This window comes from Manis pentadactyla, chromosome 4 (genome assembly GCF_030020395.1).
Source record: "Manis pentadactyla isolate mManPen7 chromosome 4, mManPen7.hap1, whole genome shotgun sequence".
Taxonomy (NCBI): domain Eukaryota; kingdom Metazoa; phylum Chordata; class Mammalia; order Pholidota; family Manidae; genus Manis; species Manis pentadactyla.
The window spans coordinates 190,017,438-190,043,202 of record NC_080022.1 but is presented as its reverse complement, the minus strand read 5'-3'; the positions used below and the strand labels follow the sequence as shown (position 1 = coordinate 190,043,202).

At 59.4% G+C, this 25,765-nt stretch overlaps 2 protein-coding genes and 1 long non-coding RNA gene across 5 annotated transcripts; 2 read left to right on the top strand and 1 right to left on the bottom strand.

Annotated features, from left to right (window-relative positions):
* Nucleotides 1–5,191: 5,191 nt before the first annotated feature.
* On the bottom strand, nt 5,192–10,491 carry LOC118925156 (uncharacterized). Of its 3 annotated transcripts, XR_008997521.1 has the most exons (5): nt 10,473–10,491; nt 10,243–10,364; nt 9,180–9,256; nt 6,456–7,605; nt 5,192–5,751 (listed from the first exon to the last, which is right to left on the bottom strand). It is a non-coding gene; the product is annotated as an uncharacterized LOC118925156 (long non-coding RNA). The 3 variants fall into 3 exon arrangements; XR_008997520.1 differs by lacking the exon at nt 10,473–10,491 and having other exon boundaries at nt 10,243–10,466; XR_008997522.1 differs by lacking the exon at nt 10,473–10,491 and having other exon boundaries at nt 5,192–5,675; nt 10,243–10,466.
* On the top strand, nt 10,492–20,937 carry SECTM1 (secreted and transmembrane 1; the record flags this gene model as incomplete). The annotated part of the gene is made up of 7 exons (XM_057501883.1): nt 10,492–10,619; nt 15,354–15,485; nt 16,489–16,559; nt 17,341–17,673; nt 18,416–18,472; nt 18,565–18,756; nt 19,197–20,937. Coding segments are annotated over 7 exons (1,095 nt in total), but the record flags the coding sequence as incomplete, so codon positions are not given.
* Nucleotides 20,938–20,940: 3 nt separating this feature from the next.
* Nucleotides 20,941–24,560, top strand: CD7 (CD7 molecule). Its single transcript, XM_036910734.2, has 4 exons — nt 20,941–21,114; nt 22,040–22,354; nt 22,590–22,705; nt 23,062–24,560. The coding sequence occupies exons 1-4, from the start codon at nt 21,042–21,044 to the stop codon at nt 23,173–23,175; spliced, it is 618 nt and encodes a 205-aa protein (XP_036766629.1). The 5' UTR covers nt 20,941–21,041; the 3' UTR covers nt 23,176–24,560.
* Nucleotides 24,561–25,765: the final 1,205 nt, after the last annotated feature.

Here is a 25,765-nt window from a genome sequence, read left to right as displayed (position 1 = left end):
AGGGGGGGCATGGGTGTGATAGCCCCTTGGGCGTAAGGATCTCACGTGTCTCCCTGTCCCTGCGTGTTGTTTAAAGATGTGCAACTGGAGAAAACCAGGCACAGAAGCACAGGCCTGAATCAAGTCCACGTGTCTTCGGGAAGTGACATGAAGGTCATGGAAACCGGGGGTTTCCAGGCGCACGTGACCTGGGGATCCCGGAGACACTGCAGAGCAGCCCAGCGGGGGGAGCACCCATTTCCTCGGGTGCTCAGGCTCACTGTTTACCAGTGGCTCCCCCTGGTGGTCACTTCAGGCAGCACGACTCTGGTGCTCCCTGCCCCAGTCATGTCCCTGCGGCTACTCACCAGTCCCCAGCCTGGCTCCTGAAAACAGCAGAACCAATAGCCAGTCCTTAAAAATTTCCTGAGAGCCCCCAGCTGTACAATCTGCTCTGGACTCTGTTTTCTGATCTGTGAAGTCAGGACATTGGACGTGGCATCCCAAGTCCCTTCCCGGCAGAGACCGCGGCTGGTGGACTCAGGTGAGGGCAAGTGGCATGTGTGAGCTCCCCTCCCCAGCCCGGAGACCCACCGAGCATGTGCACTTGTGCGTGCCTGTGGTGTGTGTGGTGTGGGCCTGAGCACGCACTTGGGAGTGTGGGTGGGCGGTGCCTCAGTGTGTGATGGGGCCCCTGGGAGCAGGTGCCCTGGTTTCTGGGGCCCATCCCAGGCAGGCCATGCATAGTGAACTGGAATCACCAGGAAGAGGCAATTAATGACCTCGGGACCTTGAGTGTGGAGGGCCCGGCCCCAAAGGCAGGGATCACAAGTCAGAGGACCGAGACCAGAGCTGGCAAAGGCCACCTTTGTGGATGGGACGACACGGGACATTCACATTTTCTGTTCATCTGTGCTTCCATGACCTCTAAAGTGAACTTGACCTGCTGCAGGAACAGGAAACCAAACGACGGTCACATCCTCACGCTGCAGCCCTATGTCCTCTGCCCAGCCGGGTGAGCCACTGGGGAGTACCCAGAATGGCCAAGGGGGTGGCCTGTCCACCCTTCCCGTGCAGATGGAAAGCTGAGACTGGCGCGGGCCCCTGTGCTGGGCTCCACCCTGGGGGCTGAGGCTGCCCAGCCAGGACTGACGTGAGGCCCTAGCCACTGCGCTGTCATGGGGGGCTACTAGCCCACCCACCTTCACTTATTTTACCATTTTCTGTGACAGCTAAGAGTTCCCCCAATAAACAGGCCACGGCTGCGGCACTGACCCCACAACGCTCCCAGTGAGGCTGCCTGGGGGCTCTGAGTCAGACCCCGGGGCTGATCTTTGTAACAAAGCTCCAGGCACGGTCCCCTTTGTCTGGAGCCTGCCCTGTGCCAAGCCCAGATTACATGCGTGTCCACACACAGACGCATTCAACCTGAGACAGGGAGAGGTCAGGGCTGAGAGTCCTGGCAGCTCCCCAGGGGTCTCCGGCCTCAGGACAGTTGAGTGCACATCAAGCCCCTTGTCTGGGCTCCTGCCTGGGGGGTTCCCCTGAGGCCCAGAGAAGCCCGTGGGGCCGTGCTGGAGTCCAGGGCCCTGCATCGCAGGCCAAAGACCACCCTCACCTGCAGGGCCTTCCGGGCACCTGTTCAGGGCCTGACAGTGCCTGGCCCATGCCCTGGGCATCTTGTCCTGAAAACCGCACTCTCTGTCCTGGAGACCTGGACAGAGGCCCGAGAAGAGGGCAGTGCCCAGGTGCCCTCAGTGCTGCACACAACGCATATGTCACGATGAAGGGTTTGACTCCAGGGCCATTCTGGTGTGGCTTCAAACACCAACCCCTTAATGTCCAAGCTTTTTGAAAATGCCAAGTAATGTGGGAAAGTGACCCACTGTGCCTAAAGCCAGGTCAGGAGGAGGTGACATGCCATGTGACAGGCACCCCACACGTGGCCCTTGGGTAAAGCCACAAGCCCTGCTCCTCTTTGAAGAGCAGGACCCTCGGTGTTTGAGTCACAGGACATTAGGGCTAAAAGGCCCTGGCATCCTCAGTCCCAGACATGCTGGAAGTCCACATCCACGTTAATGCCATTCTCTCAGCAGCAGACATAATTAACACATTTTAAAGTGCTCGGTATCAGTGCTGGGCACATAGGACCGACGGGTCTTAGAAGACCTTAGCCAGACTCCAGCAGTTTACAATGAGGAAAACCTCTAAGAAAGTTGCTGCTGGCTGAAATCAACAGGCTGCTGCATTAGAATAGAGTCTATTCAGTCTTACTGAAGACCACGACCCAGATGACAGAGAGCCCAGCTGAGGACACAGGGAGTTCGGCTCAGGACCACGGCCCGGATGACAGCCAGGGAGCTCTTGTCTGGTCCAAAGCCATTGTCTGAGAACAGTTTTATATACTCTCTTACAGCAGGGATGCGTCAGGAAAGAGGTGACATTAATCAGGACATCAAACAGGGTGTCAAGGGTGCGTCTGGTCCATGTCTTAGAAGACCAGACTGTGCCCAGCTGGTGCTGTCTGTGTGAGGGCGGGCAAGAGCTAGGGTGGTCGCTCATCCCCAGGGATTTCTACCAAGGATGTGAGAACAGTCTCTTCTCTAGTTTGTCTCCAGTTTGTCCGACACTGCAGGCCATTCCTCTGCCCGCTTTGGTTGGGGGGGTCTGCGGCAACCTTGCTGATGGGCATATGACATCTTCTCCGCACAGCATGAGCTGTTCTGCTGACTTGGGGTCTCTACAGCACAGGCCGCCTAGTTTGTGGGACCACTGTTGGGGACAAAAATTTCATTTGATTTTACAATGCCTCTAACTGGTGCCTGTGTCCTACAGTTCTAAGCTGCATGCAAATCAGTAAGGACACCAGGAATGCCGTGGGGGGCAGCGCGAGGCAAGGGCATCGCTCACTGATCAGAATCAGTGACTTTGCGCCCTGCGCTCCGAGCCCTTGGCCTTGTGTCCAGGCAGGGTCAGGGCAGGAGCTGGAACTGGGCAGGCAGCTCTGGGTTCATCGCCTCACTCTGTACTTGTGTTTAAGTCCGCGCTTCTCAATGACAGAAGCTCTGCTTTGGGTACAGCCTCTCCCAGGCTTCTGCTTCGCCTCCAGCTGCCCCAGGGCGAGGATGGGTATGGTCCCCACACGCCATGGCAGGCCAGCCTCCCCGGTGCCACCCAGTCATCTCCCTGGTGGGCTTGAAGGTGGATCAGGAGCCCAGGGATACTGGACAGGCACAGGGCTGTGGCCCCGGCCTGAGCTGGGGGTGTGCACAGAGGTGGGCTTGTGCCTCTGCCCTCCCCCTACTCAGACCCAGGCACGAGGAAGGCCAGCACCTCCCATCCCCCCAAAAGGAACCCCCATCCCCACCAGCAGACACTCCCTCAGCCCCGGCACCCATGTGCCCACTTGTGTCTCTGTGGACGTGTCCCATGAGTAGTCTTGCACAAGGTGTGCCTTTGGGACCAGCGTCTTTCACGGAGTCCGTGTTCTCCGGGTCTGTCTGTGCTGCAGCGTGTCAGGGCTTCACTCTTGTCTAAGGCTAAGCACTGTCCCCTTGTGCAGAGACCACGTTGTCTTTATCCATTTGTCGGCTGATGAATGTTCAGGTTTCCCACCTCCTGGAGGAACAGCGGAGAGCGCTGCTGTAAACACCTGTGTGTGGGTGCTGCACGGGTGCCAGTGAGTGGTCCCCTGGGCCTGTCGCTGGGAGTGGGCTGCTGGATCATGTGGTGACCCCACGTTGGCTATTTTGAGGAAATGCTCGACTTTTCCACAGTAGCTGCCCTGGGGTTCCACCTCCTGACATTTCTTTAGGTGTCTGACGCTCCAGTGGGGGCTGGAGGTGGCCACACAGGGAGGAGGACGCGGAGAAGCCAGTCCCTCAGCATGGGACACAGGGAGCCAGGGAGGCCCCAGGCACCAGTGGAAAGGCCAAAGCTGAGCAGCTGCTTGTCGGTTTGGAAGAACGGAGGGGCAGTGTGGGGCAGGCCACGGTGGAGCCACAGGCAACACCTGGCACAGGTGGCAGAAGGCCCACCCACACTGGCTTAAGCACACACACGCTTAAGATGTGGGCTGCTATTGTCCACCCCACTCTCCCAGTGAACTGTAGCATGGCATCCTGTCAGTGGCACTGTGGGCGGCACCATCACATTTGAGTCAGGGGCACCTGACACTCATTACCAGTTTTTCTGCTCCACTGATTCTGGGCCCCTGTATGTTAGGCAGGGAGAGAAACCTGATGCTTTTGCAAGAGGCTGCGGAGTCCTGCGTCTCTGCTCGGGCCCTGCCCTTTCACAACTACTCCAATGAAGGATCGCACCCAAGCACCCCCTTTCCTGCCAAAACCCCTCCATGCTGTGTGGTTAGAGCCGCTGTCACCGGGTTTCTCAGCGGCCCACAGGCAGAGCCCCCACACCACCCTCCTGCATGTGTAGCACAGCCAGCCCTAAAGAAGCCATACAAAAGGATGTCACAGTGTAATGCCCTGGCAGCGAAAGTCCAAGAAAACGCCAGGACGCGAGACGTGCACTTCACACTGTTTTGCGTCTTAAAGAATGAATGAAAACGCTGTGTCTAGATACTGGGATTTTGAATATTTTGTCTTCATTCACTATTCTTTGAATTTGCCAAATTTCTGCAATAACCATGTACCTTTGGAATTTTTAAAAATTGGACTTTTTTGTCCTTGGGTGTCTTGGTCTGTTCAGGATGTTTTGCCAAGCGCCGCAGACTGTGTGGCCAATAAATGACAGAAGTGGGTTTCTCATGGTCCTGGAGGCAGGAAGCCTGAGACCCAAGGCGGCTGGGCGCCCTCTCCCGAGGCAGCTCCCCGCTCGCGGCCGCACCTCTCACTGTCTGCATGCGGCGGGAGGCGTGGAAGCACTCCGGGCACATAGGCACCAAGGCCATCACGAGGACTGCATGCTTGTGGCTGTCACCTCCCAGAGGCCCCCCTGCTGGCACCACCACCGCGGGGGCTAGGAGTCAGCATGAACCGCGGGACACAAACTGTTCACCGGTGTGCCAGCAGGAAGCCCTCCCATATCTGAGCCTCAGCACCAATGCTCCCCCATCCCCCAGGCGTCCAGCAGGAACCCCGAGAGCAGCTGGCCCAGAGCCCGGAGGGCGGTGGTGACCCTCTGGGCTGAGGTTTGCTTAGTGTCTGCCTGTTTTATTAACTACTCAACTCCAACTCAGGGTTTCTGACTATAAGGAAGAAATTTCACATTTATTTCACTTGTACTATGGCTCTAAATTGACCAATAACGGTATCTTTTTTTTGAAAAATAAAAGCATTGGTTTGCTAACTGACAGTGAACAGATACCTTTAGAACTATGCACCAGAAATGAGGGTGGTGGGTTTGGGAGGAGAGGGAGATGAAGGAGATACAGGTGATGGCCCCCGGAGGGGTCCCATGGGACGCTGTGCAGGACCCTTGTCCTTGAACGGCCCCTCTCCTCCCAGCTGGCAGGTCCCTGCTTTGTGGCCCTTACCATCGTCCATCCCTACCCCCATTGGGCCCCAGAAATGAAACAGGCACCCAAATCCCACTTCCCACAGTGGGACAGGAGAACATGAGGCCCTTGAAGGAAACATGGAACCAGGAAGTCAGCGTCCATCAGATCTGACGAATGAGAAGCTGTGGTCAAGTCCTTTGGGTATCTCGTGCTGTGCCGTGCAGGGCTGCGTGTCCTGGGGGTGACAGGCAAGAGCTCTGGTTTCCCACCCATCCTGGAAGCCAGGGACCCCTCTCTCCACCTCCAGCCTCCTGCAAAGGTGAGAAGCGGGAGGAAGGGGAAGGTGTGTGGGGATTTGGGGTGGGGAGGCGGCTCGCCCCGCGTGGTGCAGGAGCAGTCGCGCTGGAGGGTCCGTGGCATCCCAGCTTCCCACCCTGCCGGGCCAACAGCCGCAGCAGGACCAGGTGCCCCAGGTGTGCACAGGTGGGAGCGGGGGTCGTTCACACCCGGTGCTGCCCCCAAACCAAGAGTTGCCTGTATTTATGACACAGAGCTTCCAGGCCCCCGGGGCAGTGACTAATGTTAAAAACAGTAAGTTCTCCTGCCAGTTTTTAAACCTAAACCTGTGGCAGAGCCTTATATGACTTGACGCCATTAAAGCGTGACTGCCCGGGGCCGCGGCGCAGGACCGGGCGTGCGGGTCACGCTGGAAGTGCACGTGCGCGCACACGCGGAGTGCCCACGTGCTGCACGCGCTTTGTTCTGCCGCCAGGGGGCGGGGCTTCTTCCTCCTGCAGGGCCCCGTGGCGCCATCGCTCGGGCTGACCCTCCTGCGACCGAGTGGCACATCGAGGCCAGCCTGTCCCAGCGCCCGGGGCGGTGGGGTGGGCGTCCTCAGACCGGGTCCGGTAGTCCAGAAGCTGCGGCGCCTTCCCAGTGAGTCCCCGCAATCACGTGCCTGCGGGGCGCCCTTCTGGCGCACACCCCCATGCCCGCCCTGCCCGTGCACACGCACGCTCCTGGGAGGCTGAGCACGCTGGCAGCCAGCGTGGTCTGAGCACTCTGCAGGCATGAGTGTGGGTGGGGGCTGCGCCTGGACATCAGCCTCCGGTGATGGGTCTGGTCAGTGCGCGCAGGCTGACGCGGACCTGGAAGACACTGGAGGCGTGAGATGCTCTGGACCGGGTCACCACGCTAACACACAGCAACACGACACCCCCACCCTTAGCAGGAAACGTGGAGCGCTTGTACAATCTCCCGAAGAAGAGAAAACAGCATTCAGATCAATGGAAAGGCAGATCTTGGTCCTGGCTAGGAAGGATTAATATTAAAAATGTGATTCTTTCTGAAATGAAGCTATAAAGACAGTAAAATCCCAAGGTGGATCAGACAACATAGCCAGAAGTTTGAGGAATGCAGCCATTTCATAAGGAAAACAACATGCTGAGTTGTGGATTCCACCAGAAGAATTTACAATTAGTCTTAAATTTTAAAAGTTTAAAAATTTCTAAAACATACATTAGATTAGACTAAATTAGAAAAATGAGAACAAGAAAACAGCAAAGAAGAACCAAGCAAAAACATCCTAGATAAGACAGGGAAAGAGCTGAGGTGAAGAACTTCCCCGTGGGGGCATGAATGGCAGCGTCTCTGCCAAAAGGCTGGGACCAGAAGGGCAGAACTGGGCTGGGAGGCCCCCCATGCTGACATCTGGGTGCAGGAGGCCCAGAGAGAACCTGGAAACCGAGATGGAAGGACTAGAGGGAAGGACAGGTACACTTCTCGGAATTAAAAAAAAAAAAGACAACAGGCTCAGTTTGAAAGGGCCCAGGCACCAAGCAGAGGACGCAAGGAAAACCCTCCCCTGCCTCGCGCATCACCGTGAAACCAAACGCAAGAGAAGTGTGAAATCATCCCCGGAAGAATGACATATAAAGGAACAAGAGCCATCCGTCGTCCTCAGCTGCTCGGGGGCAGAGATTCAAAGTCAAGGGAACGAGAAGCCATGATTCTAGGGCTGTAATACAGCCGGGGGGGCCATGGGGCCTGGAGATGCAGCGGACACCGTGGAGCGGCAGGAGCTGAGGTCTAAGACTTCGTGTCCCCGGGGGTGGGTGTCGGCAGGACGGAGGGGCGGTGCACCCCAGCTCTTGTCGAGGGAGACCCTGCATCACATTGTTTAGAGAAGGAAGCACAGGGCTGGTCACTGAGCCTCCCTGTGAGGCCCCTGGCTTCCCGACTCTTGTCCCCCCGCCTGCCTCCTTCCGCTGCCTCCTTCCACAGGCCGTTTCCACTGAGAAAAGGAGGTGCAGGGCATGTCCACTATCCAGAACGCCACTCTTGGCCCCTTTGCTGATGTGGGTAAGGGTCATCTGCTTCCTGCTGCCGCTGAGGATTATATCCATGTGAGAATTCAACAGAAACATGAGGATGGTCCTCGTACTGTCCAAGGGATCCCGGATGATCACGATAAAAAGAAACGAGTGAAGGCGTTTGAGAACTTTGCCTGCCACAGTGCTGTACTCGAGCACCCAGGATATGGAGAAGTAATTCCGCCCCAGGGTGACCAGCACAAGACCGTATTCCTGGCAGAGGCTGGACCGGCTTAGGACGGCCAGCGGGAGGCTCATGGGTGTTACGTGCTTTTGGCCCCCTGGAGCTCAAGTGAGGATTTCCTCACTGCAAATGAGTAGAATTTGCCTTCTGTCCCTTGTCATACATTTAAAAACCTCACAGTCTATATAATGTAACCATTTGGGGTCTGCTTTTAACTTGGACTAGTTTAATTCCTTTAGTGCAATGAACTGAAAAGAGCCAAAAAAAAAGAACAAATTAGCAAAGAAGCTTAGGAACCATGGGACATGCTGGTAATAATCTGGTAGAAAGCAGCCCATGACAGTTAAAAGCCAGAGGTTGTCAGGTTGCATAAAAATCTAGGTATTTTCTGCTTTAAGAGACACACCTAAAGCTTATGAGTTCCACTGAAAGTATGAGTGTGGAAGATGATTTATCAGGAATATTCTAACCAAAGAAAGTTGGTGTTGCTATCCTGAATCAGACAAAATAGACTTTAAAATAAATGACTGATTAGGGTGGAGAGGGTCACTAACGAGAAAGGCTCAACTTACTAAAAGATACAGCAATTTAAAATATGTATGCAGCTAATAAAGTAGCTTCCCAATATGTGATTTAAAGATTGCTAAAACTGCAGAGGGAAACTGATAAGCCCCCATTGCAGTGAGAGATTCCAGCCCGCCTCTCAATGACTGGCAGCCCAAGCTGGTAAAAATTGGCAGGTACATAAAAGATCCACCCCACCCCACTGACCACCTCAGCCACCTGGAGATACACACAGGTCTCAAGGACAAACAAGGTGTTTACAACAAGTGACCATGTGTAGGACGTCTGAGTCATACACAAAACTGCAACAAGTTTCAAAGGCGGGGTGACCAACCCAGAGAATGAAAACAGAAGCTAAAATGATGTTACAGTCTGGTACCAAAAACATAAACATTTCAGCATTTCTGGAATATTAAAAACATGCTGCTGAATAATTGTTTAGTTAAATAGGAAATCACAAGTGAAGTCTACAAATTCCTAGAACTGCAAGAAAATGAAACCACAGACCATGAGATCAGCAGCAGTTGTGATTCAAGGAAACAGAAGTGAAAGGCAGAAAACGAAAGAGCCAACTGCCCATCTCCCAACGAATTCCCGACGTTGCAGGAAGGGGACTCACGTCAGACGTTACCGTGATTCTGTGCACACACAGCGTTTCTAGAAAGTCACGTAAGGAAGTGTCCACAGGCCTTTCATCTGGGAGGTGGAACAGGAGTGGCAGTGAGACAACACAGTTTTTTTCTCTCTTCTCTCAACATTTGAGTGTTTTTTTAAGGCTTCTATATTATTTTCAAAATAAACACCTCTTTCACAAGATATGGAAGTGCCCCCATCAGGGACGACTCCCAGTGGCATCTCGTCGCATGGGGTCTGAAGACTCTGAGCCTGACTCTCAGCTGATGTCCAAGGCCCCTCACCGTGGGGGACCCTCCTGAGCAGCCCCCTGCTCCAGGGGGACTTGGCAGCCCTAAGCCCCTCCCTGCCCAGGAGCCCTGCTGATTGAAGGACTGGATGTAAGGGGAAGGTGGGCTGATTTGGGAGGTAGCCCCAAGGACAAGCCCCTTCTTCCAGCCTGGGGGCAGGACATGGGGAGCAGGAAGGGGCAGGCACGGGATGTGGGAGCAGGGTGGCATTTAGGTCCCTGACTGGGTTGTCAATTTGCAGGGTCTCTCTCTCCTGCCACACTGGCTCTCTGGGTGGAGGCCAGGGCCTCTGTGGCAGGCTGAACTCCATGCTAACTGTGGGGTCACGTTCCTGTGAGGGCCACCAAAACACTGGCACTATAGTTATTTTTATAATCACCCCAACATTTGTGCATGAGAAACGAATATCTCCCCTTTTCGATGCTTCTCCGAGGTCAGCACGTATCAGCCTTTGCCTCTGGGAATGACCTCCCGCAGGCGCACCGCCAGGACACCACCTCGGTCCGGGGTCCCCACGCCCCCAGGACCCTGGCTGGGAAGAGGGGCTCTCTGCCCAAGGGCTGCCAAAGGGCAGCAAAGCCTTGCACCTTTACCACTGTCTCTATTCTTGCTGCCGCCCCCATTGCCCACAACTGTCAGCCTGAACACGCTCCTCGTGGGTTCTCGGTGGGCACGTCTGGTGCTCGGTGTGCGCACCGAGCACTTGGGCAGGAGGCACGCTCTCGGGGTCCTCGGATCCGTGCGGGGAAGTGAACTCACCCTGCTCCCCAAAGAGGCAGAACGTGGACTCCGGGCAGGGCTCTCCGGGGAAGACGCCGCCTGCTACTTAATTCTTTTCTTCAGAGCGAAGCGCTTCTCGTAAAGGTGTAAGAATAAACTCGCTACCAAGAAAGTCATAAACGGTTTCTGTGAACCCAGGGCAGTTCCTGAGACTCGAGTGACTTCCCGTAACCCGGTTTCCTTCCTTTGCCCAGGACGCGGCTGCCCACCTCGCGGGTACCCACCCGGATCCTCGTTCCCGCCGCCTCTTCCCCTGGCTCCGCCCTCGGGCCGCTGGGCTTATTTCTCCGCGCCGAGTGCGGACGCGCCGCAGCTGCCGGCGACAAAGAGGACGCGCGCCCCGGGAGCGCGGCCAGGTGAGGGGCGCGCGCCGGTTCGCGGAGGGCTTCGGGCATCGGCCGCGGGCGGGGGTGGAGGCGCTGGAGCGCGGGCCCAGGACCGGCCCCGGGGGCGCGGGGTGCCCGCCGGGGAACGGGGGCCGGCAGGGGCTGAGGGTCGTGGTGGGCGCCCTGAAGCTCGGCCGTCGGGGGGGGGGCAGCGGGTGGCCTCTCCGGCTCCGGTGCCCCGCCCGCCGTCGACTAGCCCGGACGCATTCGGGCGCGCGCACACTCACGAGGACTCGTCAAACAGACGAGACTCCCGCGGCCTCCCTGACCGAGGCGGGCCTCACCGGCCCCTTCTCACGCCCCCCTCTCATTCTGGGGCGACCGCAGCAGCGATCTCTAAGTTCGGCTCACCACCCACTGCTGGTCAGCGATCTGCAGCGTGAACCACTTCCCACCCTGTGGGCGGGGGAGCCGGAGCCTTAGGAGGCGCCCCCCCACCCCCGGGGCTGGGTGAGGGGAGGCGGTGGGCTCCACGCTCCCAGCTGCAGGGCGGGGGAGGCAGCCAGTGCCAAGGCTGTGAAGCGGGCGGGTGCGCCAGCCCCGCCCTGGGCCTGGAGGCCCGACTGCCCCCGGGGGGGTCCCCTCCCAGCCCCAGCAGCCGGGACCCGGACAAGGCGAGCAGCGCCTGGACGGGGCCCTCGCCCGAGCTCAGGTCGGCTTCAGGCCGCTGCTCTCCTGCGGGTGTCGCTCAGCCCTCCCTGCGGCTGCGGAATGCCTGCCGGGTCGGCATCCTCGGGCGGCGTGCGCGCCTCGCCTGAGCCCTGCATGCGGGTGTGGGGAGGAGACCCCCTCGTAGAAGCCCCCACCTTCACACACGCGGGGTCCCGGAGAGGGGGAGGTGCTGGCACTGACTCCCAGGTGTGAGCAGCTCCTGAACCTGTGAGTCACCCTGGGGCCGCGGGCGCACAGCCCCCGGCTCTGCCGTCTTCCCCGTCCGCGGACGCCCATGCCTGTGTCGGCGGTTTGAGAGAAATCTGAACCGCTGCCCTTGTTTCTCCCCAACTCGGGGAGGCTCGAGTCCCCCCCACACCCCACACCTGAGCTTCTGCCTTTCTGCCTGCTCGCCAGTCACACCCTGGCCTCCCTCGCCTGTTTTTCTGTCCCTGGCAGCGCTGTTGACAAGAGGACGTAGGCAAAGGAAGTGGGGCGCCAGACTCACAAACATTTGATTTCAGATAATGTGAATCACTTTTAAATGTGACTGTTCCAAGTACTGCACAGAATATACTTATACTACGAAATGGGTCGTATATCTGAAACCCAAACGTCACTGGGTGTCTGTATTGTGCTTGGCAAGCCCAGAGAGGAACCTCTTTCAGCAAAGTGAATTTTCTCCTGCAAATTCCAAGGAATAACTGAATGTTCCTGCTCACGGGGGAGCACGGTGCCTGCCAGGAGACCTGGGCTGGGTGCTTTTCATACCAAATGCAGGGACTTGGGTCAGTCGGGGGCTGGGGAGAGGTGGACCCAGCCACCGCCCGGACAGGAAGGGCTCAGCCTGGTGCCTGCAGCTGGCCCTGGCTGGAGGCTGGGCCAGCCTCCCTGGTGTCAAGTCCACCCTCCACTGGAGAGAAGGCCAGGGCAGAGCTGTCTGTGCTGGGCAGGGGATGATGTCCAGACACGGCCGGAGCTGGGCCCTGTCCCTCACACTAGTGGACGAAAGGACAGGCTGAGCCAGCGTTCCAGTGGCAGGGCTCAGAAAGAGGCCTCTGTGGGGCCTCAGCTGCTGTTGACTGTGTGCCCAGAGAATGGTCACCTGTGAGCAAAGTCCCTGGAAGCACTTTCAAAACAAATGACCTTCCAGCTTCCCAGCAGGACAGAATTCCCCAGGAGCGGGGGTGGTGACAGGGAACTGTGCAGAGAGCAGTGGGGGGGCCCCGCCCCCACCCAGCACACCTGGCCCCACACACTCCGCCCTGCAGGTGGGCAGCGGTGAGGTCACGATAAGCCTGGGTTCAGAGTTGGCATCGACTCCAAGGGCTTGGCTCTGATCTCAGCCCAGGTCCGTGGAAGGGGAACCCAGGCCTTTGGACAGAGCCACATGGGGCCAAACAGGTGTGGCCACCACTGCCCAAGGCACAGGGCCCACGAGGATGCTGGGCAGGGCGCCTCCAACTCTAAGCAGCTCCTATCTCTAGGTCTCTGGTCCTGATTCCCCATCTCTTGTCCAGATCCCATATCTGGTGCAGTCACTGCTATGTCTGGCCTGCATCACGTGTTTTCCTGACTGTTGTCACGTGTTTATCCTTCCTGGTAAATTTAGTCACTTTTCAAGGTCCCAGTACACCTGGGGTGTTGACTGAGCATAAACGAGTGCCCATGTCACAGCCCTGGGCCCAACTCGGGCAGCCATGAGGCCCAACCCAGCCAGGCTAGGCCCCTCGTCTGCAGAGTCTGAGGCAGTCCTGCCCCTGCTGAGGCCCTGAGATGCCACACCACAGGGCCTCCCACGTGCTCTGCGGACAGCAGGTGCTCGGTCCCCCTGGGCCAGCACGCCTACCCCAGGGCCGCTCACTGAAGGGCTCTGCCAATGCTCCTCAGTGGCCCTGGGCAGGTAAGAGGTCAGCATGGGCCATACCTGGACCAGGTGACGTGCAGCAGAGGTGGCTCAGTGAAGGAGTTCCTGCTACACGTGACTTGCTGGCTGGGCTTTGGACAGGGCGTGCGTGCTGGCAGGCAAAGGAAAGTGAGCGTGAGGTAGCCTGGCCTCTGTCACGCGAAGCAGCTGGGGTGGGGCCCAGAGGTTGTCCTGGTAGGACCGCGGCCTTCAGCAGCCAGGGCATGGCCCTCTGGGGGAGCGGGCGCAGGCCGTCCCAGGTCCGTCAGTCCTGGCCTGGCCGACCTTTGCTCTTAGGTATTTTGTCGTCTGCCTGTCAGAGAAGCTCCCCTGCCAGCTGCCCAGCCCCGCCAGAATCACCAGCTCCCAATCTCTCTGGTTTTCACAGTACCACAAGCTCCTGGATCCTGCAGACCCCAGATACCTCCCAGCCTTCCTGCTAAGCCTGAGGTGACATGGAGGGGGTGTGGTAGAAATAAATTCACAACGGACAGAGGACTCAGGGCCCCGCGTCTGTGTACTGGCATCTGGTGACACAGCAGCTCAGGTGCACCTTCCCCTGTCCCGGAAGGGCCAGGCCCCCGGGAGCATGTCCCCCCACCTCCGGCCGGGGAAGAGCTTGGCCTGCCCCCACCGAGAGGGGGACACGTGGACCCATGGTGCACTGGAGGCAGCAGAGCCGAGGGCTGCGAGCCCACAACAGCTGAGGGCGGGGTGGCGTCCCTTGGGGCAGGACCCACTCGGGAGACTGCTGGGAGGACACGGCAGCCCTGGGCCTGCGCAGGACCAGAGGAGGCACAGGAGGGCATCCCAGGCCCTTCCGTGGACACCGCTCGGGGAATGGGCCAGTCTCGGGGTGGGGCAGTGCCCACAGGGGTCTCCCGCCCGGTGGCACAGAGGGCCCTGGCCAGAGGGCCGGGAGTGGCCACCTGCCATCAGCAAGGACGCCTTTGGATACCATGTTCTGTGCCAGAACCTTCCAATTTAAGAAGAGTTATTTTGTAAAAATATTCAGGAAAAAGATTGAGCAGATCCTGTCTGAGGTGCCCCAGCACAGAAGTTGCCACGCTTCCTTCTAGAACCTTCTGTCCATGTAGCAACATTTAGTGGTGGTGAGCTACCTGGCTGCTGACAGGCAGCGAGACCTGAAGGCTGTCCGTGGGTCGGGCTGGCAGTCCCATCTCCGCCTCTTCTACCATATCCTGAGCAGGTGTGGGCAAGATGGGCCACTGCCCCCTCCACACAATCACAAATTCCTGTTTCTAAAAGAAAAAAAATTAAATTATGTTAATGTTCTAGTGGGAAAACAAATGTCTAGGGAAAAATAAACAGGGCAGTGACAGAGAACCTGCCTTCCAGAGAGCAACAGGGAAGTTGTGGCCTGGCCACGTCCTGGTGGAGACACCGGGCAGGTCCCCGACGGCAGCCAGGTGCAGCATGCCACAGGTGCCCAGGCGCAGCCGCCCTTCCCCAGGAGAAAGCAAGACTGAGCCTGTCACGCGTCACTGCAACATGACTTTGAGGTGGATTCACGATTTCAACATAAAAATAAATAAAATGTGGCCATCCAGGGATTCTCCACAGTCTGGGAAGCCTTTGTAAAGGACATTTTAAACAAACAAACAAAAACACTTTTTTTTAAATTAAGCTATGATTGATATACACTCTTATGAAGGTTTCACATGGAAAAACAATGTGGTTACTACATTTACCCACATTTATCAAGTTCCCCCCACACCCCAGTGCAGTCACTGTCCATCAGTGAAGCAAGATGCCACAGTTCCACTATGTGCCTTCTCTGTGCTACACCAAACAAAAACACTTTTAAAACAAAATCTTGAGGCTTTCGAGGAAAAAACAGGCAGGACGACATGAGATGTGGAGTGTCTGTATTCCGGAAATGATTGTCTAGGAAACACGTTTGCCTTGTTGCTGACAGTTTGTTTCTTTAAACACGGAAGTTTCATAGACCCACAGGAGAAGACAGAAAGCCCCCTCCCCAGCAAGAGAGAGGCGAAGGGTTTGCAAAGGCTGCAGGGGGCAGGGATTCTGGCATGGGGCACAGCTGGTCAGGGAGGAGCCCCTCTCCGCCGCCCCACCAGGCTGCAGCCTGGGGCACCTCTGACCTTCTGCTTCCTCTCCTCAAGGGAATGTCCCGAGCACCAGTGGAGTACACAGGACCCCCGAGGCCATGCTGATCTCAGCATCACTCCACCCAGCTCCCAGGATGCTCTGGACCCTCCTGCTCCTGGCTGCCTCCCTGCGTGCTCAGAAAGAAAGTAAGTCTCAGAGTGGGGGGAGGCAGGAGTGAGAGGGGCAGATGGAGATCGGGCGCCAGGTAATGGCCCTGACCCCCACGGATGGCACACAGTGGGTGCCCGCTCTGCATCTGGTGGTGACTATCAGTGCATGTGGGGGACGAACACTATGTCCGGGTTCCGAGGGTCGGGGTCCTGGTCAGCGGGCGATGTGCGGATGGGCGGCAGGACCGGTGAGGGCTTTCTGTCCCTGCTCTGGTCCCAGTCCGTCGGTGGTGGCTTCAGCGTCACCCGGGAGCTCATTAGGAATGCGGACTCGCAGGCCGCCTCAGCCCCGCAGAATCAGGACTTGGTTTCTGCAGGGTCCCCCAGCGACGCCCTAGCCCATGGCTCCAGGTCAGGGGCTCCCCACTGGGCTGTGCAGAGAGATCCCTGAGGGGCTTGTGAAAGATGCTGGCCCGGGCACCTCCCGACCAGTAACATGAAGCCCAGGCACTGGAGTCGAAAACTGCCCAGGCAGCTCCCAGTAGCAGCCGCTGGGGCCCTGGGCTGGATGGTCAGTGCATCTGGCATCAGCAGAGGCCCCGCCTCTGGGGAGCAATGCTCAGCTCCACCGGTTGTCATGTGTTCAGGGCAGCCTGCCTGGCCACCGTCCACAGCTCTCCTGGGCGCTGACGGTCCTCAGGTGGCGCCCACATGAGTGTGGCGATTCCTCCTGCAGTGGGCGCTCACCCATCACCTGGACAGGGAACAGAGCCCCCAGCCCAGTGGCTGAGGGGGGAACAGGGCTCCTCGGTCTGATTCGCATGGACGGGCTTGCGGTCCAGGTGGCCTGCCTGCCGTAGCCCCTTCTGGAACACTGGGAGTCTTCTGCCGGCTCCGGCACCCTCTGCACTCCACTGCCTGCTGACTGGTGCCCATTGGCTCACCTACCTTGGGGGCCACTCTCGGGAACAAGTCCAAACTTGTGCTTGTGGCCTGTGAGGACCCCACTGTCCCTAAATGCTCCTGAATTCCCTTGCAGGCAGGAATCGCCACCTCATACACACCCTCGCGCATTGGTAGCACGTGGCACTGCCACGTGTTTTGTATTTGGTAAGTGGGTAAAATGGCAGCCCCACCCAGCACGCTGTGTGCTCCAAGGTTGCCTGGCCGCCCGAACTTCTGTCCACACGGTCCAGTCACCAGCGGGACAGCCAGGCGGCTGGGTTGTTAGAGCCTGTCTCATGGAAACCGGGCTGCCTGATGCCTGTGGGTGCCTCGTGACAGCCCCCGGGGCGCTGCCAGTCAGCTCATCCAGAAGTGCCAGACGCTGACCTTGGGCCAATTCGCTGCAGGATTTGCCTACTGAGGTTGGGAGGGCACTGGCCGAACGGCCAGGAGGGGCAGGTGGAGGTGGCTGCATGCTGGGTGCCTCTGACAGAGGCAGGCGGGTGTCCTGGAGGGTCGGCCCCTCCTCCTGGAGCTGGCATGCACACCTGGCCTGGAGTGGAGCCTCCAGCACAGAGCCTGGGTAAGGTGGGGCAGCTGCAGTCAGGGTCCACCTCCCAAATGTCAGCTGAGCAGGCAGATCTGGAGCAGGCCCACCCGTTCCTGGGCAGGGACTCTGGGCCGTGTCTCAGGCTTGGGGATGTAGGGGAACACACACGCGTCCACACACGTGCTCATGCACACATGCATGCACACACACACACAGATATGTGCACACACAGCCTCCCCTGTGCTTCTATTTTATTTTTCCACCTGAGTTGTTCTTAGCAGCCCCCACAGGACCCCTGTCCCTGGGGCCTCGTCACCTGCCCCAGCCCCAGGAAGGGGGTCAGTGTGTGTCCTGAGGCCCAGCCCTGACCCACACGTGTGACCTGTCCCCCCACAGGCTGGGACGACCCCACCTGCACTGAGGGTGTGGTCACTGTGTCCAGGGGCGCATGCGCCGTGATGTCCTGCACCATCTCCCACCCCCTGTCCAACGTCACCGTCTGCCTGAGTGCCCAGGTCCCCGTCTGCCTGAGTGCTGATGGGAAGAACCAGCCCCTCGTCAGCAGGAAGGTCCCTGGAAGCCCCGCCCATGGTGGGTGGCAGCTCCGGGTCCACGGAGCCGTGGCACAGCTGGTGATTGATGGGGCCCAGGATGCGCAAGCCGGGGAGTACACGTGGCATCTGGAAGGCTTCCAGAGAAGCATTAGGACCACCACACTGAGCGTTTCAGGTCAGCGGAGGGCTGGGGCAGGGCGGTCCTGTCTGAGGGCAGCCGGGGAGGACCAGCCTCCTGCACCTGAAGCGCCCAGAGCCCAGGATGCAGCCCAGTGCAGCCATCCTGGATTCTAGCAAAGCAGATGCCTCCTCAGTGGGACCTGGCCCACTGGGCACAGCTGGGGGCTGCTGGTTCAGGGGGCAGGTGAGGCCCACGCTCCTCCCTCCTGCCCACCCAGACCCGCTCCCACTCACCACCAGAAATCCCAGTGCCCGTCCAGGCCCTTGCAGAGCTTCGCCCTCCCTGCAGAGGCCTTGTGGTCTCCTCACCTCTGGCTGGCTCTGTGCTGGCACTTGGTGAAGTCACTGGCTGCAGAGAGGGGCCCCACCCACAGCCTCGCCTTGGAAAATGTCCACCTGAAGAGCCCAGGGCCCCCCCCAACCTGCTCTCTGCCAGCCCAGACCCCAGCCCTGCACTGGCCCCCCACACCCCTCCTCTTGGGGTGCTGGTCACAGCCCCCTGCCCCCTGCAGGACACTCTGGGTAAAGCCAGTGCCCATGGCCCCGGGGATGCAGCTGTCGCCTCCACTCCTTCCCCCGGCCCCATTCTAATCCAGTCGTGGTCACCCTGGGCTCTGGGTGCAGCGGTGGTGGGAGTTGGGACTGGTGCCCTGCTGGGTCAGGGGAGCCCAGCGAGCCCTCTGTGGACTCCTGGTATCCAAGTCTCATGTGTGTGTGGGGCTGGGGGGCTGCATCAGGGGCAGAGGCCCAAGAGCCGGAGAAGAGGAGAGCCCGGCCCTTCTCGCCTTCCCAGGGTAGGTAGCATCCTTATCTGGAGGGACAGGGGAGGAGCTCCTCACCAGGATGCCCCCAGACCCCTTCCCGCCTGGCACCCCCACCCCCACAGCCCCTCCCTGCCTCCTGCTAAGTGACGTGACCCCCTGCAGACCCGGAGAGGCTGCACCGCCCGCCCGCAGCTGGGAGCCAGCTCGAGGTGGTCCTTGTCATCATCCTTGTTGTCACCCTCTCCTTCCTGGTGGCCGGCATGTTGGCCTGGCACCAAAGGCACAGGTTCCTGAAGTTATTGACACTCCCGCAGGTGGGAGGCCTGGCACCTGGTCTGGGGTGGGGTGGGGGCTGGGGGGGGGGCCGTCCTGGACCTGGCATGGACACTGGGCCCTGTGGCCTTGCACCCACAGAGCTGGGGGAGGGTGGGTGCAGTGCAAGTCCCAGAGAGTGGGTGCCCCTGCCCAGGGGAGTCCAGCTGGCCTGGCAGGCCCAGGACCCAGTGCCCCACTCCCAGCCAGGCCCACCGGATCTCCACTGTCCCCAAGCCCTCATTTGCCTCCAGGACACCCCAAAGGGAAGCATGGAGGGGCAGGACTTCCTGCTCCTTCCAGGAGACCCCAGTGCTTGCTTGGGCACAGTGGGCGTGTGCCCGGGTGCATGTGAGCAGGCGTGGCGCAGCTGGTGTGCGCGTGTGTGCCTGAGTGTCCATGTGCATGGCTCTCAGCCCTCTGCACGCTCCTGCCCTCACAGATGACTTGGTTCTGAGTGAGGAGCAGGGGCCACCAGTGAGGGAGATCCAGCGCCCAGCCCGACTCACGGCCACTGGCAGGGGCGGCCGCCCCAGGGCCCTTCTCCCCCACCTGGAAGCCGACCCCAGTCTGCTGGCACAGGACTCCTGCTCAGTGCGTGGGGTCCGTCAGCCTGGGGGGTGAGCCCCTGCCCTGCATGGAGGGTGGCACTGGGGACTCATGGGCAGGCCCCCCATGCCAGTCTGTGCTGCCTCAGTCCCCAGTGGCTCTCTCAGCTCCCTCGTCCTGTGGCCAAAGGTGTGGAAATGTCAAGGACTGGATCACTTGGCCTAAAAGGACCCTGTCCCTCCTCCGCCCCATCCCACCCTGCGGCCTGGCTCCTTCTCCCTGGGTGTCCAGCCCCAGGTGCAGGAGGGCACCTGCTGTCCCCTTGGAGACACCCCAGGTCTGGGTGCCCGTTGGCCGTGGGCACGCTCCTCTCTCAGCCTTGAGCCAGAACCAGTTTGGGGCTCCGTCCTGCCCGCAGTCTCAGGGTCTGAAATGCGCACCCGCCCCCCCACCAGCAGGGGGCACAGCCCAGACGCGCTCTCGGGGGAGGCCAGCAGGTGGCAGCGGGCGGCTGGCCGCTCCTACCCAGGTTCCCCTCCCTGCACCTGCCCCGCCTGCTGGCCCTCCCCACCCCAAACCCATTCAAGCAGCGCGTCGTCAAATCAGTTGTGATTATGTCAAATTGTGTAACTCAGTTGGGTGTGATCTTAATAGGAATAAACAGGGTTCTTTCTAAAAGTACTACATTCAATGCTTTGAAAACATCCATACACTAATGAGCAAAATGAACCAATCAACAAATCAAAGGAGCTGGGAAATACACATTTTTTGAGTGGAAGAAAACATACAAATCTAGAAGCGGCTGCTTTGAGTCAAGACGCGCTAAGAAGTCCCAAGGCATCGGAAAGGTGCAGACATCTGGAAGCCCTCACTCGCAGGGGGAACCCCAGCTGCAGGCCCTGAGTCGCACCTGGTGACTGGCCTCCAGGAAGGACATCTGGGAGCAGCCGGGATCCAGTGGGAGCCGGCCGCCCCTCGGTCTCGGGGCTTGAAGTAAGGTTCATGTCACCGCAGTGCTGGCTTTGTGCCTCATAGGACCAGGCCCGTGTGACAGTGGCCATGGCACCCAGGGCCCCACCCTTTGGGGGGCCACGAGATCTACTCCATCCTGCCCAAGGCAGACCAGAAGTGTCGGCGTGCTGACCTACACCAAAGGTCACTTCAGTACCGATGCTGTGGTGGGGGTGCCCACGACAGTCATCCTGCCCTCCGTGCGGCACGGAGGAAACCTAGGAAGAAATCCTGGCTCTGGGTCCCTGCAAGGCCTTCGAGGCCTTGCCCCCCTCTCTGGACCCTGTCCCAGGCTGCAGGTGGTGGCTGACATGATGGGCCAGATTTCAGGCCAGTTGAGTCCCAACAGAAAGTGACCCAGGGGACCAGGCTGGCTGGAGCCTGTGCCCCACCCCACCCAGGGGTCCCCCGTGTCTCTCATGGACATCCCCTGGCCTGTGGAGGTGCAGCAGGGGTGGGGGGCCGGAAAACGGTTACCCTATAGGCACTCAGGGCCACAGTGCAGGGGATGAGGGCCCCCATCCCATTCCAGCCTGCAGAGCCTCCCCTCACCATGGCGCCACCTCCAGGAAGCCTGCAGCGGGAGTGGCCTTTCATGTGGGCTCTGGGGCGGAGCCTCTGAGATGTGGGCTTGCAGTTGCATGCAGGCAGGAGGAGTCCCAGTGGCAGTGGTACGGCGCTGCCTTTCCCCATTGCTGGGCCCGCGTGGGGCAGGGTGTCCGTGAGTATGGCCCCTGGCTTCCCTCTGCTCCTCATGCTCCTCGCGCTGGCCGCAGCCCTGCCTGGGGCCCCCGCTCAGGGTGAGTGTGTCCGTCATCCCTCCCTGGCTCCTCGGCAGGCTCAGCCCAGACCGCGCTCGGGCTGCTCCCTCCTGGAAGGGGGTCGGGGTGATGCTGAGGTGACCCTCCCTCAGAGCCCTGAACGCCTGTCGCGGAACAACCAGCCCCTAAACGGGGCGCTGTCTGGGTGGGTGTCTGAGGGGCCTTGGCCTCTCCCTCTCCCTCTTCACCTGGGGGTGGGGACTTTTGCCTGCAGTTAACAAGGCTGCCTTTGGCATGAGAGAACTTTACCCTTTAGTTTGCTTTGTAAAGCAGGTGGCGTGGAGTTCTGCAGTAAGATCGGTTTTGCAGGTGGGGTGGGGGCTCTCAGCAATAGTAAAAAAGACAAGAGCCGCAGGATTTAGTTTGCTGAGACGCTGTTTGGGTGACGTTGAAGACTGGAAGCATTTGCACCAGGACACGTTCTGCTGGGTCCTGGCTGGTGGACAAGGGACATCTCTGGGTGTCCCACAGACAAGGATGCACTTGCCCCATAGAGCCACCGGCTCCTGGTGCCTAGAAACAGTGGGGAAACTGAGGCAACCAGTGTTGGAAAGAGAGGGAAACAGGACGGAGCCTCTGGCTCTCAGGGACTGTCACTTGAGAGGCTGAAGGTGCAGAACCAGGGAGGAGTGGTCAGAGCTTCCCATCGAAGGGCCAGTTGCTTTGGAAGGAAGAAGCCCCAGCTCCAACCTTCACCAGACAGTGGTGGGAGGGGGTCACAGGTGGCCCGGCCCCATGGGCGCCTCCAGAGCTCATGCAGCCACCGGGATGCTGGCGCCCACACTACTCCAGGGCTCCCAAAAGAGGCTTCATCCATGGTGACATGTCAGCAGGGGACTGTCCCAAGGCACCCCTGCCGAGAGGAGTGGCCCTCTGCTGGTGGTGACAATGGCGCCCCCTGCAGAGGTGTGGCAGTCCCCCCCGTACACCATCGCCCCGGAGGGCGGCTACACTGACATCACCTGCCATGCCAGTGGGACCCTGCACGGGGTCTACCTGAAGCAGAGGTGGCCGAGCCCCGCCAACGTGGCCTACTACGAGGACGGGAAGGAGCCCACCGTGAGCAAGCGGTTCTGGGGCCGCATTGCCTTCTCGGGGCTGCAGCACAACCTGACCATCACCATGAGCCGCCTGCAGCCGGCCGACACTGGGGCCTACGCCTGCCAGGCCATCCTGAAGAGCGAGGTCTGGGGCCCTGGCACCGTGGTCGTGGTGACAGGTAGGGAGCCCACCCTGAGGCCACTGCACCTGCCTGCTGGCCAGGCCTGGCTCCACCCCGCTGTCTGTGCATCTCCCTCAACCCTTGCTAAGTGGTTCCTCTAGCTCAACCCGCCTCCTCCAGGAAGCCGCCTGGACCCCCCACCCTAGAGCCCCTCCCGGCCCTGAGCCCTGACGGCTCTCGTGGGCCCTCAAGTGCCTCTCTCTGTTCCTTCTTCCCAAACTGTCCCAATCAGCGAACACGTGCCAGGAGGGCCGGCTGGTACACCTCTCCCTGCCCGCCGCCCTGGCTGTGGGCTGCTTCCTCACTGGGCTGTGGCTGGGGGCTGTGTGTGCGCTGAGGAGGACACAGGTCAGTGTGAGCCCAGCCGCCACCTGCGTCTCACAGCTGGCAGGGAAGGGGGGAGGTTAAGCTGCCACCTGGGAGTTCCCAGTGCCCACCCCTCCCGTCCGGCGGGGTCCGAGGTAGGGGGACCCCAGGACTGCAGCCAGAGCAGGGGTAGCGTGGGCTGCAGTGTCAGCGCCCAGGCCTGTGTGTGCCGGAGAGCACGGGTGTGAGGCGGTGCCCGCTGGGGCCAGGTCGCTTCCGTCCTCCCCCTCCCCGCCCCCAAGCCTGGGGGAGCTCTGCCCAGAAGCACAGCATATCCGAAAGCTGAGGGGTGTGCCAGGAGAAGTGGGCACCCGGAGCGAGCTGGCTTTATCTTTCAGATCAAGAGGTTCTGCTGGGTGAGGGATGAGCCCCCGGCGTGTGTGGTGTACGAGGACATGTCCTGCAGCCGCCACAACATGATGTCTGTGTCCACCCCCAACCACTACCAGTGAGCCCTCCAGGCCTCCCTCTGCCCAGGAAGGGCTCAGAGGGGACTGGCCAGCCCAGTACGGACACACAGGCAGCCCCCCACAGCAGGCAGGCTCCTCGCACCGCCTCCAGGAAGCCGCCCTTGCCCACCTCCTGCCCTGAGGCTGCCCTGCCAGCTGCCGCCTGCCCCTCCCATGGCAGGAGGGGCTTCTCTGTAGGACAGATGTGGGTCTGGGACAGTGGGCAGCCTGACAAAGGGGCTGGGAGAGGCTCAGCTCCCAGCCCAGGCTTGGAATAGAAATAAAGTGCTTCTCCTCTGCCCCTCCCGCCTCCAGCATTTCCTCTCAAGCACCCTGGGCTGGAGGTGGGGATGAGAGACCCACCGCGAGCTACTCGTAGGACTTTGCGCTTGTGGAGTGTGTGTGCAGCCCCCCAGGAAGGAGAGGGACAGGAGGACGCTGCCCTGCTCCAGTCCTGGACGGGCTGCAGACGGGGCAGATCCTGCAGGGCCCTCACCCACCCTCACATGCAGCCATCACAGTATCAGGTGGGGAAAGGTACTTGGGTGTCTCAACCCAGGGCTCCTCCTCGTGCACCCGTGTTGGGGAGCCCTGCCTGCCCTCCAGGCGGGACCGGCGCCTCTGTGTGAGCGTGACTTGTAGCCGTTTCCTCCTGGGCTCTGGGCCAAGCGACAGCAGCCGTGCTGCCCACCCCGACCCCATCTGCTGCCATCAGATCTTCCATCAAATTTGCAGACACGGCTAATACAGTAGACTGCATGGAAAATCTTAAAACCTTTGTCTAAAAACACTACAAACAAGAATAAATGGCAGTCTACAAATTCAGGGCAGATGTTTGAGAATGAAATCACAGAATTAGGGTTAATATACCTTATAATTTATAAAGAGCCTTATCAGTCAATAGGAAGAAGATGAATACTCAAAAGTGTACAAATAGCGAAAACAAGCAATAACACAGGGCACCATTCAGATTGCTAATTACCAAACATCCACTGAAATTACGTAGCCCTTCCCCCACTGGGTTTGCAAAGATCAAAATGTCAAGGCAGGATGTCCCTTTGACCTGGAAATCCCACGTCCGGAGTTCCCGCTCTGGGAGGTGATCTCTGGGTGCAGAAATGAAATCTCAGTGCTATTCATGGTAGTGTCATGTTCAACACAGCTGACGACTGAGGCATGGCCTGGGCACCCAGGAAGGAGCGGTGCACGACAATTACAGTGCAGACAGCAGGTGTTAAGATGGTGCCATGGGGAATCTATAATGTCATACTCGGCCCTTGACAAGACACCACGAGTGATGCCGACTGGTGCACTGTGCCCTGTGTGTGTGACCCCATGTTACCAAGTACAAGGGCGCATGTGGCTGTCAACTGTGTTCTTCTGTCTGCACAAATAAAGTCATGGAAGAGCAGAGGAGGTGTGGACCCTGGTTGTCTCTGGGGTAGGCAGCTTGGAACATGATCTCAGCGCCCTTGGGGGCGGCTCTGGGGACCTGAAACTGGGAAACACCCCTCTGCAGAGCAGACACCCCACCAACTGTGCAGCTGCAGGCTGAGACTGGGGCAGCCTGGAGACAAGGGCCTTGGCTGTGAGGGGCGAATTGTGGAGGCTGTAGCTTTGAGGACTCCCTGGAGGCGGGGAGCTTTTAGACTTGGAGAAACAGGCCAGCTCAGCCCAGAGCAGCCGTGCACAGTGGGAGCAGCAAAACCACAGCGGGACGCTGACGGTGCCTCACCCTGCCCCTCAAATCCAAGGCCGGCTGCCGATGCTCCCAGGGAAGCCCCCACAGGAGCTGGCCAGGGGGGCAGCTCTCAGGGACGGGAAGGCGTGGTGGGCGGATGGCTATGAGGGCAGGATCTCAGCCGGGGTTCACCCCCTCCGATGCTAGGTTGGCCCACCCCGAAACCCTGGAGCAGACCCGGGCCCCCTTAAGGCTCATGGCCCAACAGCTAACATGCTGAGCACAGCTGCCCCTCCAGGAGACGACAGCCACCCAGGCCACTGCCACACCTGCCGGAGCAGGTCAAAGCCAGAATGACGGACATCTGCAGGGGACAGTCATCAAAACATCCACGTGGGAAGGTTAGGGCTGCACCGATCCTGACCTTCACTGGTTAGGCTCCCTGACCCAATAGACAGCAGATGGGGCGAGCAGCCGGAGAGGGACAGGACAGCTGGACAGAAGCCTCCCAGAAGGAACCGAGAAAGAAAAATCCTCAGGGACGTCGGTAATGGAAGGAAAAACATACCCAATAAAGGCTTGAGAGAGAGAATGGTGAGAGCTCCCAGAGGTGGGGAACACAGAGGACCGACAGGCTCTTGGGGGCCACAAGGTCCGAGGCAGGCCTGCACGGGGACATCCGGAGCCAGAGCAGCAAAGGCAGAGAAATCCTGAAACTCAGATGGCATCAGGCTTCTCCGAGACAACTCTGAGTTCAAGGAGACGATGTAATAATCCCCTTAAGTATTGCAGGAAAAGAACTTTGCTCCTGAAATGTCAAATTGTCATTTCAGTCTACAGATGTAATAAAGATATTCTCAGCCACTAAGGTCTTAGAACACTCCAGCAAGAGTCAACTCTGAAGCCCCTCTT

Excerpts from the sequence above, each read along its gene's own strand:
- CD7 (XM_036910734.2), top strand. The coding sequence starts at position 21,042 with ATGGCCCCTGGCTTCCCTCTGCTCCTCATGCTCCTCGCGCTGGCCGCA. Across the intron at positions 21,115-22,039 it reads GCCTGGGGCCCCCGCTCAGG|AGGTGTGGCAGTCCCCCCCG; the intron begins GTGAGTGTGTCC and ends CGCCCCCTGCAG. Across the intron at positions 22,706-23,061 it reads GTGCGCTGAGGAGGACACAG|ATCAAGAGGTTCTGCTGGGT; the intron begins GTCAGTGTGAGC and ends TTTATCTTTCAG.